A 14,373-nucleotide genomic window follows, 5' to 3' on the forward strand; every position below is an offset into this window, starting at 1 on the left:
ACAGTGTATAGAATGTACAGACTATACATAACATCCACCACTAGAGGGAGCCCAAGCACCGCACACTGCTGCACAGTGTATAGAATGTACAGACTATACATAACATCCACCACTAGAGGGCGCCCGAGCACCACACACTGCTGCACAGTGTATGGAATGTACAGACTATACATAACATCCACCACTAGAGGGCGCCCGAGCACCGCACACTACTACACAGTGTATGGAATGTACAGACTATACATAACATCCACCACTAGAGGGCGCCCGAGCACCGCACACTGCTGCACAGTGTATAGAATGTACAGACTATACATAACATCCACCACTAGAGGGAGCCCGAGCACCGCACACTGCTGCACAGTGTATAGAATGTACAGAATATACATAACATCCACCACTAGAGGGAGCCCGAGCACCGCACACTGCTGCACAGTGTATAGAATGTACAGACTATACATAACATCCACCACTAGAGGGAGCCCGAGCACCACACACTGCTGCACAGTGTATAGAATGTACAGACTATACCTAACAACCACCACTAGAGGGAGCCCGAGCACCGCACACTGCTGCACAGTGTATAGAATGTACAGACTATACATAACATCCACCACTAGAGGGAGCCCGAGCACCGCACACTGCTGCACAGTGTATACAATGTACAGACTATACATAACATCCACCACTAGAGGGCGCCCGAGCACCGCACACTGCTGCACAGTGTATAGAATGTACTGACTATACATAACATCCACCACTAGAGGGAGCCCGAGCACCGCACACTGCTGCACAGTGTATAGAATGTACAGACTATACATAACATCCACCACTAGAGGGCGCTCGAGCACCGCACACTGCTGCACAGTGTATAGAATGTACAGACTATACATAACATCCACCACTAGAGGGCGCCCGAGCACCGCACACTACTACACAGTGTATGGAATGTACAGACTATACATAACATCCACCACTAGAGGGAGCCCGAGCACCGCACACTGCTGCACAGTGTATAGAATGTACAGACTATACATAACATCCACCACTAGAGGGAGCCCGAGCACCGCACACTACTGCACAGTGTATAGAATGTACTGACTATACATAACATCCACCACTAGAGGGCGTCCGAGCACCGCACACTGCTGCACAGTGTATAGAATGTACTGACTATACATAACATCCACCACTAGAGGGAGCCCGAGCACCGCACACTGCTGCACAGTGTATAGAATGTACAGACTATACATAACATCCACCACTAGAGGGAGCCCGAGCACCACACACTGCTGCACAGTGTATAGTATGTACAGACTATACATAACATCCACCACTAGAGGGAGCCCGAGCACCGCACACTGCTGCACAGTGTATAGAATGTACAGACTATACCTAACAACCACCACTAGAGGGAGCCCGAGCACCGCACACTGCTGCACAGTGTATACAATGTACAGACTATACATAACATCCACCACTAGAGGGAGCCCGAGCACCACACACTGCTGCACAGTGTATAGAATGTACAGACTATACATAACATCCACCACTAGAGGGAGCCCGAGCACCGCACACTGCTGCACAGTGTATAGAATGTACAGACTATACATAACATCCACCACTAGAGGGCGCCCGAGCACCGCACACTACTGCACAGTGTATAGAATGTACAGACTATACATAACATCCACCACTAGAGGGAGCCCGAGCACCGCACACTGCTGCACAGTGTATAGAATGTACAGACTATACCTAACAACCACCACTAGAGGGAGCCCGAGCACCGCACACTGCTGCACAGTGTATACAATGTACAGACTATACATAACATCCACCACTAGAGGGAGCCCGAGCACCACACACTGCTGCACAGTGTATAGAATGTACAGACTATACATAACATCCACCACTAGAGGGAGCCCGAGCACCGCACACTGCTGCACAGTGTATAGAATGTACAGACTATACATAACATCCACCACTAGAGGGAGCCCGAGCACCGCACACTGCTGCACAGTGTATAGAATGTACAGACTATACATAACATCCACCACTAGAGGGCGCCCGAGCACCGCACACTGCTGCACAGTGTATAGAATGTACAGACTATACATAACATCCACCACTAGAGGGCGCCTGAGCTCTCGCTGCGGTTTGGCGGGAAAGTGTAATGACAATAAATGGCTGCAGTTGTTCAGGTTTTTGGCTTCAGGAAAACTTTCACAAATAAATTTTTTGTAAGTCTATTTACTCTGTGTCTGCAGTAAATTCTGCTGGTGTAAAATATAATAAAAAGTTCATTTCAATCAACTGGTTTGGTGGCCGCTGTTCTGCCATTATGTGGTTGGGTAGTTGGGGTTTTGGGTCCCAGACAACTCTATATGGAAGCCGTGATCCCCCTGATCAAGGTACGCAGAGCGCAGGAGGTGACATCTCCCTTGTAGGATTCAATTTCCTAAAGATAATGGGGAGCGCTGGTTTCCAGTTTTCAGGTCTGGGACTCGGAATAACAAGTGGTGGTTTCAGAGCCCCAAACCTGGTGATAGGGGTTTTAACCATCCTATAGAACCACCCAGGAAGCTTCCCCTACCAATTGGGACAGTATAGGAAGTGTAGTAGGACAGCCTCAACCATGGGTTGCACCTCCATACAAGGGTCTGATTATGGGGAAGGCTTCCTGGATGCATGCCCCACGGCCCCCACCAACAAATGATGGATTATAGTTGGGGCAAATCACACACTAAGGGGCATATTTATCATAGACTGGGGCTCCTGCACCAGCGTATGGTAGCCCCACCGCTGCATAGTCGCAGCGGCATACATCAAGAGGCTTCCGCCTCTTAATGTATTGGGGCAGCCGGCTGTTAATGATTTATTCCTCTACGGTGGCCATCTTGGAGCAAGAGAACCAAACAGAAGCCATTTTAAGTATTAGCCGGGGGTCAAGCACTGTCCAGCTAAGGTCATAATTCAAACTTCATTTTTATGTAACCTGTTTGCTCCTTGACATTTAATGAGAAGCCAGTCTGTCCTTCACTATTGTTATATATTTCTGCTCTAGCACCAGCTTATCTCTTGTTTTGATTTGCTTGTTTTGTCTTGTTTTGAGTCTTCTTCTCAGGGTCACTTCTGTTTCACTGGCTGGATGGATTGGGTAAGGTCATCTCCTTGTGTGATAATAATGTACTTTGCCTTTAAATGTCAATATGTAACAGTATGCTCACTATAATTGTGGCAAAGAATCACTTGTAAGGTGACCGACAGTGACTGGAACGTGACGGATGGTCAGACAGTCTGTGATGTTAGCTGAAGCTGTGAGACGGGAAGGAGTAACCCTTAGATGTCCCAAATGCAATAATGCTAGAGTGGGAGTTATTTTGTTGTGATTGTCAGATTATCATACTGTCGGTAATACTGTTTGACTGGTTGCCCATAGAAGTATAGAGGTATCCAAAATGGCCATGCTAGTGCTCATAAACAACCAGTGGTCTACCAGTTACTACCCCTGTCACTAGACTAGTGAAAGCCTTTATAGTCTGTACCCGCCACAACCCGGGTAAGGTGGTAAAGACCCCACAGTAGGTGACACCCAAGCTGCTGTATCCCTTCCAGAGACTGCAGATGGATTTTATTCAGCTACCAAAATGTGGTGCATAAATTAGAGATCCAGGAGGCCATGGAAGTAACAGGGAAACCATGGTGCGAGTGCTTTCCTGCTGCCCACCATTCAGTCAGGACCACCCTTAACAGAAGGATTGCCCCCTTTGAGATACTTTTTGGCTGTGCACCCAGACTAGGCCCCTACTTCCCACAGACCCTATAGCTGATGGCAGGAAACAAGGTGGAATATGCCATATAGTTGAGCCAGGCCTTGGAAAAGGTCGGCAAAAGTGTTTCTGATTCCTTTTTCAGATGCAGACAGAGACCTCAGGACGCATAACCTGAAGCCTGGAGACTACGTGGGGGTAAAGAGAGACACCAGAGAGAGAGAGAGTGAGAGTCTGGAGTCTCGCAACGACGGTCCTTTCCAAGTCCTGCTGACCAGTGCCACGTCTGTGCAGCTAGAGGGAAGTCATCACGCTTCCCACACTTACTATTGCAAACTTACTTATTCTTCTTGCTAGCTGGTCTCTTCTGACTGACTGTATGCTCAGGGACACCCCAACCATGACTATCACTGTATCTATAGGGCTGACCAGGATGCCCCCAGGGTAGGAGACTTTACCTACGGTTGGTGCAACAAGACAATGACCTTCTTTAACATTGACAGCACAGGTAACCCTGTATTAGCAGTGTCTGATGTGTACTGGATTTGTGGGGATAGGAGAGTCAGGTCAGGCCTAGAGGCTGGGAAGGTGAGTGTACGGTGATAAGGTTTGTGCATTCCTTCCTCGTGATCCCCAGGGATGAGTTTGATCAGACACATAAAGTAAAGGTAGAGAATCCCAAAGGATTCTGGAGGTCGGAGAGAAGCGCCTAGATGACAACGTTTATACAGATACAGTGGGAGCACCAAGGGGGGTCCCAGATGATTACAAGGCCCACAATCAGATATGGACAGGACTAGAGTCCATTATTCCCCAGAGAGCTATGACCAAAGATGTTGGTTGGGTAACTGTTTTTATTGTAATCAACAGAGATTTGTGAATTATATCTGAGATGCTTTTCAGAACCGCATGGCTTTGGACATGACCCTTGCTGAGAAGGGAGGAGTCTGTAAGATGGTGATATTGGGGATTGTGATTTTGCTCTTGTCACTTATTGCGTGTTGTGTGGTCCCCCTCATCAAGTCCACCATGTCCCAGATGGCCGTCCAGGCGGTAAGAACCACGACAGGAGAAGTGCCCGGAGCGGAGGATGATGCTGCCTGTTGGAGAACCAGAATGTTTACAACCCTGTGAACTATGGGAACTCAGTGATGTGATTTGAGTGTGCAGACCTTTAACCCTTTTAGTGACTGACCTCTGGGGGATCTGGTGAAGCCATAAAAAAGTCCATCAGGTGAGGGTTTAGCCCAGCTGTAGGTACCTGGAGTTTGAGGAGGTTGCTTTAAGTGGTTGTGGGTCTGCAGTCTCAAACAAGAGGGGGAATTGTTAGTGATATATTCCTCTATGGCGGCCATCTTGGAGCAAGAGAACCAAACAGAAGCCATTTTAAGTATTAGCCGGGGGGGGGGCAACTGACCGACTCAGCCCCAGCTCCCCGCCGAATACAAGGAGACGCGGAGCGGCGGGGAAGAAGATTCCCTTGTCTCAGGCCAAAGGCTCGCCGGCACCTCGTGGAACAAGCCTGTGGCTCCTCCTGTGGGTAAGAAGAGCGACGTCCTGCGCAAGTCCCCTACTCCCCTGTTAGGCACTGCGGTTCCTGGAGACCTCCCTGTGCACGGAAAACAATCCACCCACAGCCGTCTGGTAACAACGTGAAATACAGTAAGGACCATCACTTCATGAAGGAGTTCCACGATGAGTTTTGCCAAAAAACTTCCTTTTATTTACATAAAATGCATGTTCCAACACAAGGAGACAGTCAGGTTAACGCGTTTCGACACCGAGCGTCTTACTCTTGACCCACGAGTGAGACGCTTTGCGTCGAAACAAGTTAATCCGACTGTCTCCTTGTGTTGGAACATGCATTTTATGTAAATAAAAGGAAGTTTTTTGGCAAAACTCATTGTGGAACTCCTTCATGAAGTGCTGTATTTCTGTTTAAGTAGTTGCTTAGTTTTAACAACCCCTCGATGAGCTTCGTGAGCCAAACCCAGCCCTCTGTCCTGTATCTTCTGAGGTATCGCAAGGCGACAGTCACGTAGGAGTAGATTTGAGTCTGACACCGAAAATGAAGGCTTTGAAGAAGTTTTGCAGGTATGCTGATTGTTCAGGTGGTTGAAGAGGAGCCTCATTGAAAGAACTCCAATTTTTGGACTGTCCAGTCTCAATAATCAGCTGAAGTTGTGGATCAGGCTCCACTGTTTGACTTCCTCAATAGTCATTGCTCTTGGCACATAATGTGCTACAACAAAGTGTACATGCTCTTCTGCCAAGGCGGTTGCTGGTGTCATCCTTGGCGGAGTTTGGTGATGAATGTCTTGAAAAAATAATTTGCAGGGTTTCCAACTCCTCGGGGAAAAATTGTAGTTTTGTAGGCGGAGTACCCAGCGTTCAATTCTTGGGGAGGTTTATGATCATTTATCACTGTGAATTGACGACCAAACAGGTAAAGGTGCAAATGTTTCTCTCTCAGTCTGTATATAGCGCTGTTCTGCCTCTGACCAGGCCCTGCGTGCATATGCTACCATTATCAGACACCTGAGTGAGGCTTGCACCAAGACCTACTGGACTGGCATCCAACATAAGCTCTGTAGATTTCAGAGGGTCAAAATATCTCATAACCCGGTCAGTTGTCAGGCTGGACTTCCGTGTATCAAATGCTGTCTGATGTGCAATAGTCTATGACCAAGGACTATCTTTCTTTGTTAGTTGTTGAAGAGGTTCAAAAATAGTGACCAGGTCAGGTATGAAAATTCTACACTATGTTATCAGTCCAAGTAAACGTTGGGGGTCTTATCACCGAGACCCCCACCAATCAGCAAGTTAGGGCCTAACATGTTTCATTGGAAAAATGTATTGTGGCTGCCATAGCAATTCATTTACCAAGGGATCCATTACAGAAAGTACTGAATATACTCGAGTATAAGCCAAGTTTTCAGCACAAAATAATGTGATGATACCTACTCGGCTTATACTGGAGGCAAGAAAAAAAATCAAAAAGTGTACTCACTTTGTGACGTCACGATGCCTGCGACGGCCCGTCGGGTCACGGAGCTGATGCCGGAGCCGCGATGGTTAGAAGAGGACCTTTTATTTATACAAGCATTATATTGGGGCCAGGGGCTGGCAGGCTATATACTAAAGGGACCAGCAGGCTATATACTGGGGGGGCTGTAACCAATGCATTTCCTACCCTCGGCTTATACTCATGTCAGTAAGTTTTCCCCGTTTTTTTTTTTTGTGTTAAAATTATGGGTCTCGGCTACGGAGTGGGAGCAGATGGTGAGTTGCTCCAGGTCCATCTCCTCCCCCATACTGTACTAAGAGGCCAATGCTAGAACTAACACATTATAGTCGGGGGCCCAATCCAGACCTTGTATTTAGACCCAGCTGCTTCCTGTTTGGCTTCTCTCTCTTTCCCTAGAAATAAGGTAATCACCCTTCTCCTTGTCAATATGATGTCCCTACACAGTCCAGTAACATCAGCAATGATTGGTCAGAACATGCCTCAGGTGTCAAATTATTCATATTTCCACGTGGAGCAAGGGAGGGACTATGGATGCCAAAAAAAAAGGGAAAAAAACTGGATTATTTTGGGAATACGTATTTTTCTGGGTTGTATGTTGTAGGACAGGTAATACCTAGATCACCACCCTGCCCCTCAAGCTGGAGAATGCAGTTTTATGGCACTTTTGCCACAATTAACTTAAAAAACACCATATAATCATTTGTATTTGTTGTGAGAGAAGGACCTGCAATGACATCACACCGCAGGTTCTAGCAATCATTGTAATCCTGCTACATGTAGATGCAATTCCCTAGTTGGTCTAAAGGACCATGTGATTATTGATATCATATCTAATCAAAGCTGAAGGCTGGAAACAGAGGTGCAGATAGGAGCGCAACGGGCGAAGGGGGAGCTGCTGTAATCCCAATTAAAAGGAATGCATCAAATAGTGCAACCCCCACCGCTCCGACAAGCAGGACCCAATCAAACAAACGACACCCGTACAACTTCTTTATTCAAAATAAAGCAATGGGCTCCAGATTGCACATAAACATTTCATCTCTAGCAGAAAATACTTGATATAGAATTAGATGTCAAAAAATGTTTCTTTTTTCTTTGCTAATACTTCCATGTACATCGCACCCCCAGCGCTCACACGCAGAAAGGCCCGAAACTGACGTGGATGCGTTGCTGGCCCTTTAAAACAAGGGTAATTCACATGGGGTCTTGGCTATAGGAGTTCTATATGCTCTTTACTTTAGGGAACACTCACGAACGTCTCATCAGCAATACTTCATCTCATCCTCTGGGCATTGCTACAAAACACCCTGTATTGGAGGTGAATGGGGCTGGAGATGGCTAAACCTCAATACCAATGTGTTACTGAAAAGCTCAGGGGAGGAGAAGGGCTGAAGAGGCTGAATCATAATGGCAGCTCCACAAAACTCACACCCAATACATATACTAAGGTAACTGCAGTTAATTAAAGGTTATGTGTACGGTATGCCTCCCCCAAAAACGTGGCAATGAACCCCTCTCCATATTAGTAATGGTAGGTCTAAGTGAGATCAAGAGGTGGTTGATCAGAGGACAGTGGTCAAGTGTATGAGCAACTTAAAGGGTTATTCCAGAATTTATTCATTGATCACCTACCCTTAGGACGAAGTCATCGTTATCTGAGTGGGAGACCGTAACAGTTGAAGGAGTGATGTCCCCTCTATCATCTTTCAGGCACTGTACATTACAAAGTGGCTGAGCTTGGTAGTGCAGCTCAGCCCTATTCTTTTAATGGGAGCAGGCTGTAAAGATTGATTGACTTGAAATCACAAGCTTTACTCAAACATGACCCTCAATGATGTTGGACCCCATCAATCGGCTAAAAATAGTCAAAAAAAGGAAACGTCCATCAATTTAACCTTCAGGGACCTTAAATCTGAGATAATTGATCACCGATGACATAACATTGTAGCAATGACTACTTGCAGGCACAATTAGAAGTAGCTCAGGAGCCAACAGAATAATATAATGTATCAATTAATGCATAAACTGTGTGCAGGATGTTCTTGAGCTCCCCCTAGTGGCAGCTGCAGAAACCCAGAGGTTTTATTATTAAACTTTGTGCCCCATTTAAACTGAACTCACTATAAAAGCGCCACAATCTTTATACCAACCAAAGCCTGGTGCAATTTAACACAATAACACAATCCATTTTCACTCAAGTTTAAAGTAAATATGTTCCCTTTTATGCTCATTTTTTCCCAAAACTGATGAGTTGGATGGGCATGAGTGGAGAAAAGCAGCATGGCGGTCACCCCATGTCCCTGCACACCTCATATTGCAGTAGTAAGCAGATTTTTCTTAAATTTTAGAGAACCTCTTCACAACAAAATGAGCGTTTGGAAGACTGACAAAAATCTTTAGATAAAGCTCTAATGTAATAACCCAATGCATCAGTCAGTGAGATCAGTGGTTGCTGTACCTTTAAATGGCAGACTACCCGTGAGAATACGGACACAGCAAAAAAAAAAAATTCAAGCCAGTGCCAACGTCTCATAAATAAAATACTTCAGAGGAAGGCGAGAAGGAAAGATTAAAACCTTCAACGTGGAGGAAAGATCAGAATAAATTACAACCATAAACCGGATTCTGAAACAAGTTTTGTTCAAGTGTTAGAGAAAGGGGGGGGGGGAACTGTGTTTTTTTTATAACAACTTTCTTTCTGCAATTAAAAAAAAAAAAAACAAGAAAAAAATCTTTACAAAACTATAGACATCTGTAAACGTAACGTAAGCTGTGCAAATTAGTGTTCAATGGCCGATAAGTCAGGCTGTAAAAAGGAGGATCCCAGGGCGTGGTCTGGGCCACGTGGCGGGAAGCCTCAAAATCACAGAACATTTGTCAATACAAACAATTTTTGCCCTCAGATGACCTCTGCACCGGGGAGAGGCACACGTTGGCATCGGTGCTGTAAATGCTTTCAGTAACAAGTGCAAGTCAAACAAGTAAAAAGTCTCTTGACACATTCACAGATCCAGAAAACAAAAAAAAGTCTAATCCCTGAATTGGAAAAACTGGTGAAGTTAACTTTTTATTTTAGCGGAAGAACTGCCTGGCGCTCCCCCGGATGGACGGCCTCTGGAGACGCGAGGCTCGAGACCGCGTTCCATTTTCGTCGCTGACTGGCGGGTTCTCATCATACCGTACAGTCCTTTTCCCTCGGTTCCTTGTCTGGATTTTCGATCGACGGGTTAATTTGGTGGCGCGCCTGCCGTCCTCTTCCTCCCAGTCATCATCGCAGCTGCTGACAATGCGCTTCCGCTTGTAGTCATGATCTTTGGATCTGGCCACCATGTTGCCGTTGGTACAGATTTCCTCACTGTCATCAGAAAGGGAGGACTCAGAGGAAATGCCATTCCCGTTCCTGTGTGGAGAACTCTCACCGGAGCTGGAGACTAAGGAGTCATCAGAGTCGCTGACTAGTCTCTGTTTTCGTGCCCGCAGTGGAGGAGGAGAAGAGGCTTTTTTCGGTCGTTTTTGTCCAGATGATTCATTTTCTGAATCTGATTCCGACACTTCTCCGTTTCGAGGTAGAGGTAATAATCTACCTCCAAAAGTGCCACTTGGACATACATCAGTCAGGACAACTCTACATTCCGGGGATTGAGACTTTGCTGTTTTTCCTGACGACCGTTCCCTGTCGCTGTCACTCCTTAGGCCTGTGTCCTCGTCGCTGTCGTGCAGGAGCCGCTTCTTTGCTCTTTCCGCTGCCGTCCTCTGGGGCAGGGTTCGGCTGTTTTGGCCTAGACCGCAGTCGCTGTCGGAGGTGGAGGCGCTGTTCTCTACATCTGACATGTTTTTGATCTTGTTGGCCGCCATGGCAGCACATTTGCGGAGAGTTTTCTTCCGCGTACCCTTATGAGAATTTCCAGCAGGTTCAGAGTCTGATTCGGAGGAACTTGATATCCTCCTTTTGCTGGACGCGGGTCTCCTTTGGTTATTGCCCTGAGATGCTGCAAACAAAAAAGGTATTAAAAAAACGGACCAGAAATTGAGAAAATATATAAAACTAGTACCGTTTAAATCTTTATATTAACAATAGATACCCGATAGGCGCTTTTAACTTGAGAACAGGGTCTGAATGGAGAAGTAGCTGCACATGTGCGGTCACTATTCATTTAGGTCAAACCCAAATTATTGTGTAACTGATTGCTCCATTGAATGGAGGAGTGGCAATACAAGCATTGCCTCCTCTACATTTTGTAGATACCCAACAAGCTTCGGGTTAACCACTACGCACAAGATAAGGATAACATGCTAATCAATGGGGGTGCCTAAATGGAGCACCGGATAGAAGCAGCGCTCTATGTTGCGCTTCACCTTTTCCAACAATACCACAGACAATGAAAAGAGTGGTAAGTTGCAATCTTCGGCCTGTTCCTACATTCAGACATGAGAAAGGGTATTCAAATCTGAAACTGAAAACCCCAGACGTGTGGGGCGTTTCCTTCAAGCAGTTTACCTTGCTTGGAAGCAGTTGCTCTCTGTTGTCTGCCATTCGTCATTTTGGATTTCATGCCATTGACCCTGTGTGACACTGAACTTGAATCAGTCTTCTCATTCATTTCTGAGCTGGAGCTAGAGGAAGATGAAGAACTGGAGGAATGTTCAGAAGCCGAGGTAGAAGAAGAAGAGTCTGTTTCACTTCCTACAAGTCATGATAGAGACAGGGATACAACATCAGAGCTGCAAGTCGATATTCTCTATACTGAAAAACTAATACTCTTTTGAGGAGGGGGGAGACACAGACCTTCGTTACTGTGGTTGGACAAAGGTGCATTTAAGTAGGAGCCAAGCACAAGAAATAAGTAACTAGCATTGGTGTCCTAGCATCAGCACCTACTAGGCCCCACTAGCGCTGGTTATGTTACCTGATGACCGGGAGCAGCTTGGTGAGGAGTTGTGCTCTCTACTTGATGTGCGAGATTTCGCGAATGATGTAGGCGAGGAGTCAGGCGATTGTCCATTGTGGTGTCTTGAAGAGGAAGTGGCTATCCGGAGAGGATTGGGGGCACAAGCTGCTGCGCTTGAGGTAGGCTGAGGTGAAGACACTTCTAATAAACACTGGTTTACTGCATTGGATGTTGATGGTCTCATTTGTCTGACCTTTCTCCTTATGGTGCTGCATAGGGAAAACAATTTGACAAGGTTGCATTCATAAAACTTCATACCTCCCGTCTTCTTACGAATCTGCCATCCGATTTACTACTAGTCGTCTATATCGATAGCTATGAAAATAAAGTTCTCACCTCTGAGATCTTCTCTCATGCTGCACATCGGTCAAATGTGATCTCTTTGCTGCCCTGCGTTCCTCAGATTTCTGAGCCGCTTTGTAGTCAGATATAATACCTCTCATCCGTTCTTCTACCAGTGCTGACAGTCTTAACACCATGCCATATATCTATACCAGAAAAGAAAACAGCAACATGGGATAAAGGGCATCTATCACCTTTTGCTCAGTGGTAGACTGTCCTATAACACACCCTTGTTACCTGCTAGGGATGACAGATCCTTTTTAAGCTTCCTCCAGGGCCTCCCTTGGAGCCAGAAATTAAGGGTATAAAAATATTCAACTGAGCCGAAGGCGCTCAGGGTCCAGTTGGTCGAGCGCCTCCTGGCTCCGCTAATACCTATGCACGCCCCCCGCTTCATTGTTACGCTCCCCTTCCAGCCCTCTCTGCGGCCAGACAGCCAGGTGACGTCACTGGCTGATATGCATCTGACTAATCACATGCCTGTGACATCAGAAAAGGTCCTTTAGCCTACTGGTGACCACAGTGTGTTCTTCTGTGCGGCAGCAGGCTGTCACTGGAGAGCGCAGGGAGGGTTGTTATGATTATAATAAGACATGAGAGGATGTGCGGACAGCAGTATCTTCCAGCAGCACACAGGCAGAGGGTGCCGCTCAGCAGAACACACATAGTTGTGCAGTAAAGGTCCTTTAGCCTACTAGTGGCTGCAGTGTGTTCTGCTGGGCCGCAGCATCTGCCTATGTGCTGCTGGAAGATACTGCTGTATCTTTTGATGCCACCCAGCTGTATGGCCGGTGAGAGGGCTGGGAAGAATGCAAAACAATGAAGCGGGAGCGTGTGCATAAGTGAGGTATCGGATGAGCCAGGAGGTGCTCGGGACCCCGAGAGCCTCCGGGTCATATGAATATTTTTATAACCTTATTTTCTGGATCTGACAGAGGCCCTGGAGGAAGCTAAAAAAGGATCTGTCATCCCAAGCAGGTAACGAGGGTGTGTTATAGGACAGTCTACCACCGAGAAAACGGTGGTAGATGTCCTTTAAATAACACAGAGTGGTGATACTAGTCCAAAGGACCTACAAACATCATATACAGATAATAATCATCTCAGGATATAGGAACCTACCCTGGATCTTTTATTCGGCGTGTAAAGCTTTGCATTTGAGAAGACTAATCGCATTTCTCTACACAGGTCATAAGGGCTGCTGTAATTTTCAGCCGTTAAAGTTTTCTTGATGGTCCCAAAATCCATAGGTGTATCAATAATGTCCTTGTAATCCTGTAAGAATAAAACATCACATTTACATTTACATAGGAAAACATTTACATAGGAAATACAAACTTTGGAGCAATCCTATATTCTGCAGCCCATAGGTTGTTAAATGCTGTAATCTGGCAAAGGTTTTTAACAATGTAAAAATCAGTAACAGAAATTCTCTTACAGGAAATTGCTGCAGATCCACAGGTTCTCTGAAAGGTCCAGAGTCTTCACAGTCTATTATAAAATCAACCAGCTCCATGCAGCGACTCTTCCAGGAATCGATATTGTTCTCTTCCTATTTTGATAAAGAGGTTATTTTATTCAATAAAGAATATTCGTAGAATATTTCTTGCTCAGCCGTGTTAAAAATTTCCTTTAGTTTTTTCTGCTGTATGATCTCTTCAACTCCTTCACCTAGGGGGTTGTCCTGCTGAATATGACAAAGATCTGACAGAACAATGCTCTGGGCTCACCCTGCTCTCATTCTCTCTGGGTCAGAGATTGTAAGAAATAAGAGAGAAGCAGAATAGATTGTGTGGAAGAGAAGGGGTGGAAACCTCCAAGTCTTCAGTGGAATCAGAGCAGCACCAAGGGTAAAAAGAAGCTTAGATAGCACATGGCAGTATGCAATTTAGAAAGGGTGATTTGATTACCGTCATGCACAGCAGACTCTGCAGAGAGGGAGTGGGATTAGACTCTATATCAAAATATAAGAGAGGAGATCCTTAATGGGATGATGGAAAGTGAAAGCAGAAGCATCCTGGTCACACCGACCCCAAATTACGTTTTATTATTTTAATCCACGAGAAAAGCGTGAAGCTAGGAGAAAGATGCAAGTAGCACATCTAGAGGAGGTTTGATGAATAAATGAAGGCAAGCAAAGAAGAGAGTTAAACCCTACGGCAAGACACAATGGTGACATCCAGCGGCTTCCTTAGATGTGAAGTATAAGCTTGTTTTGCAAAACAAAATCTTGGACCGAGCCGTAAGTATAATCCGCAGAAACAAAAGCCGAGCAGCACACTGG

At 45.9% G+C, this 14,373-nt stretch overlaps 1 protein-coding gene across 1 annotated transcript in view; it reads right to left on the bottom strand.

Annotated features, from left to right (window-relative positions):
* Positions 1–7,778: 7,778 nt before the first annotated feature.
* The window catches only part of BRWD1 (bromodomain and WD repeat domain containing 1), a 41,802-nt gene continuing 35,207 nt past the window's right edge, over positions 7,779–14,373 (bottom strand). Inside the window, exons 34-39 of the mRNA XM_072138774.1 lie at positions 13,528–13,641; positions 13,212–13,364; positions 12,084–12,235; positions 11,706–11,956; positions 11,297–11,482; positions 7,779–10,787 (exon numbers count right to left, since the gene is read on the bottom strand). Of these exons, the coding sequence (XP_071994875.1) occupies positions 9,871–10,787; positions 11,297–11,482; positions 11,706–11,956; positions 12,084–12,235; positions 13,212–13,364; positions 13,528–13,641 (1,773 nt within the window). The 3' untranslated portion in view covers positions 7,779–9,870. The remainder of the gene's footprint in view (positions 10,788–11,296; positions 11,483–11,705; positions 11,957–12,083; positions 12,236–13,211; positions 13,365–13,527; positions 13,642–14,373) is intronic.

The sequence above is a fragment of the Engystomops pustulosus genome, chromosome 2 (genome assembly GCF_040894005.1).
Source record: "Engystomops pustulosus chromosome 2, aEngPut4.maternal, whole genome shotgun sequence".
Classification (NCBI taxonomy): Eukaryota; Metazoa; Chordata; class Amphibia; order Anura; family Leptodactylidae; genus Engystomops; species Engystomops pustulosus.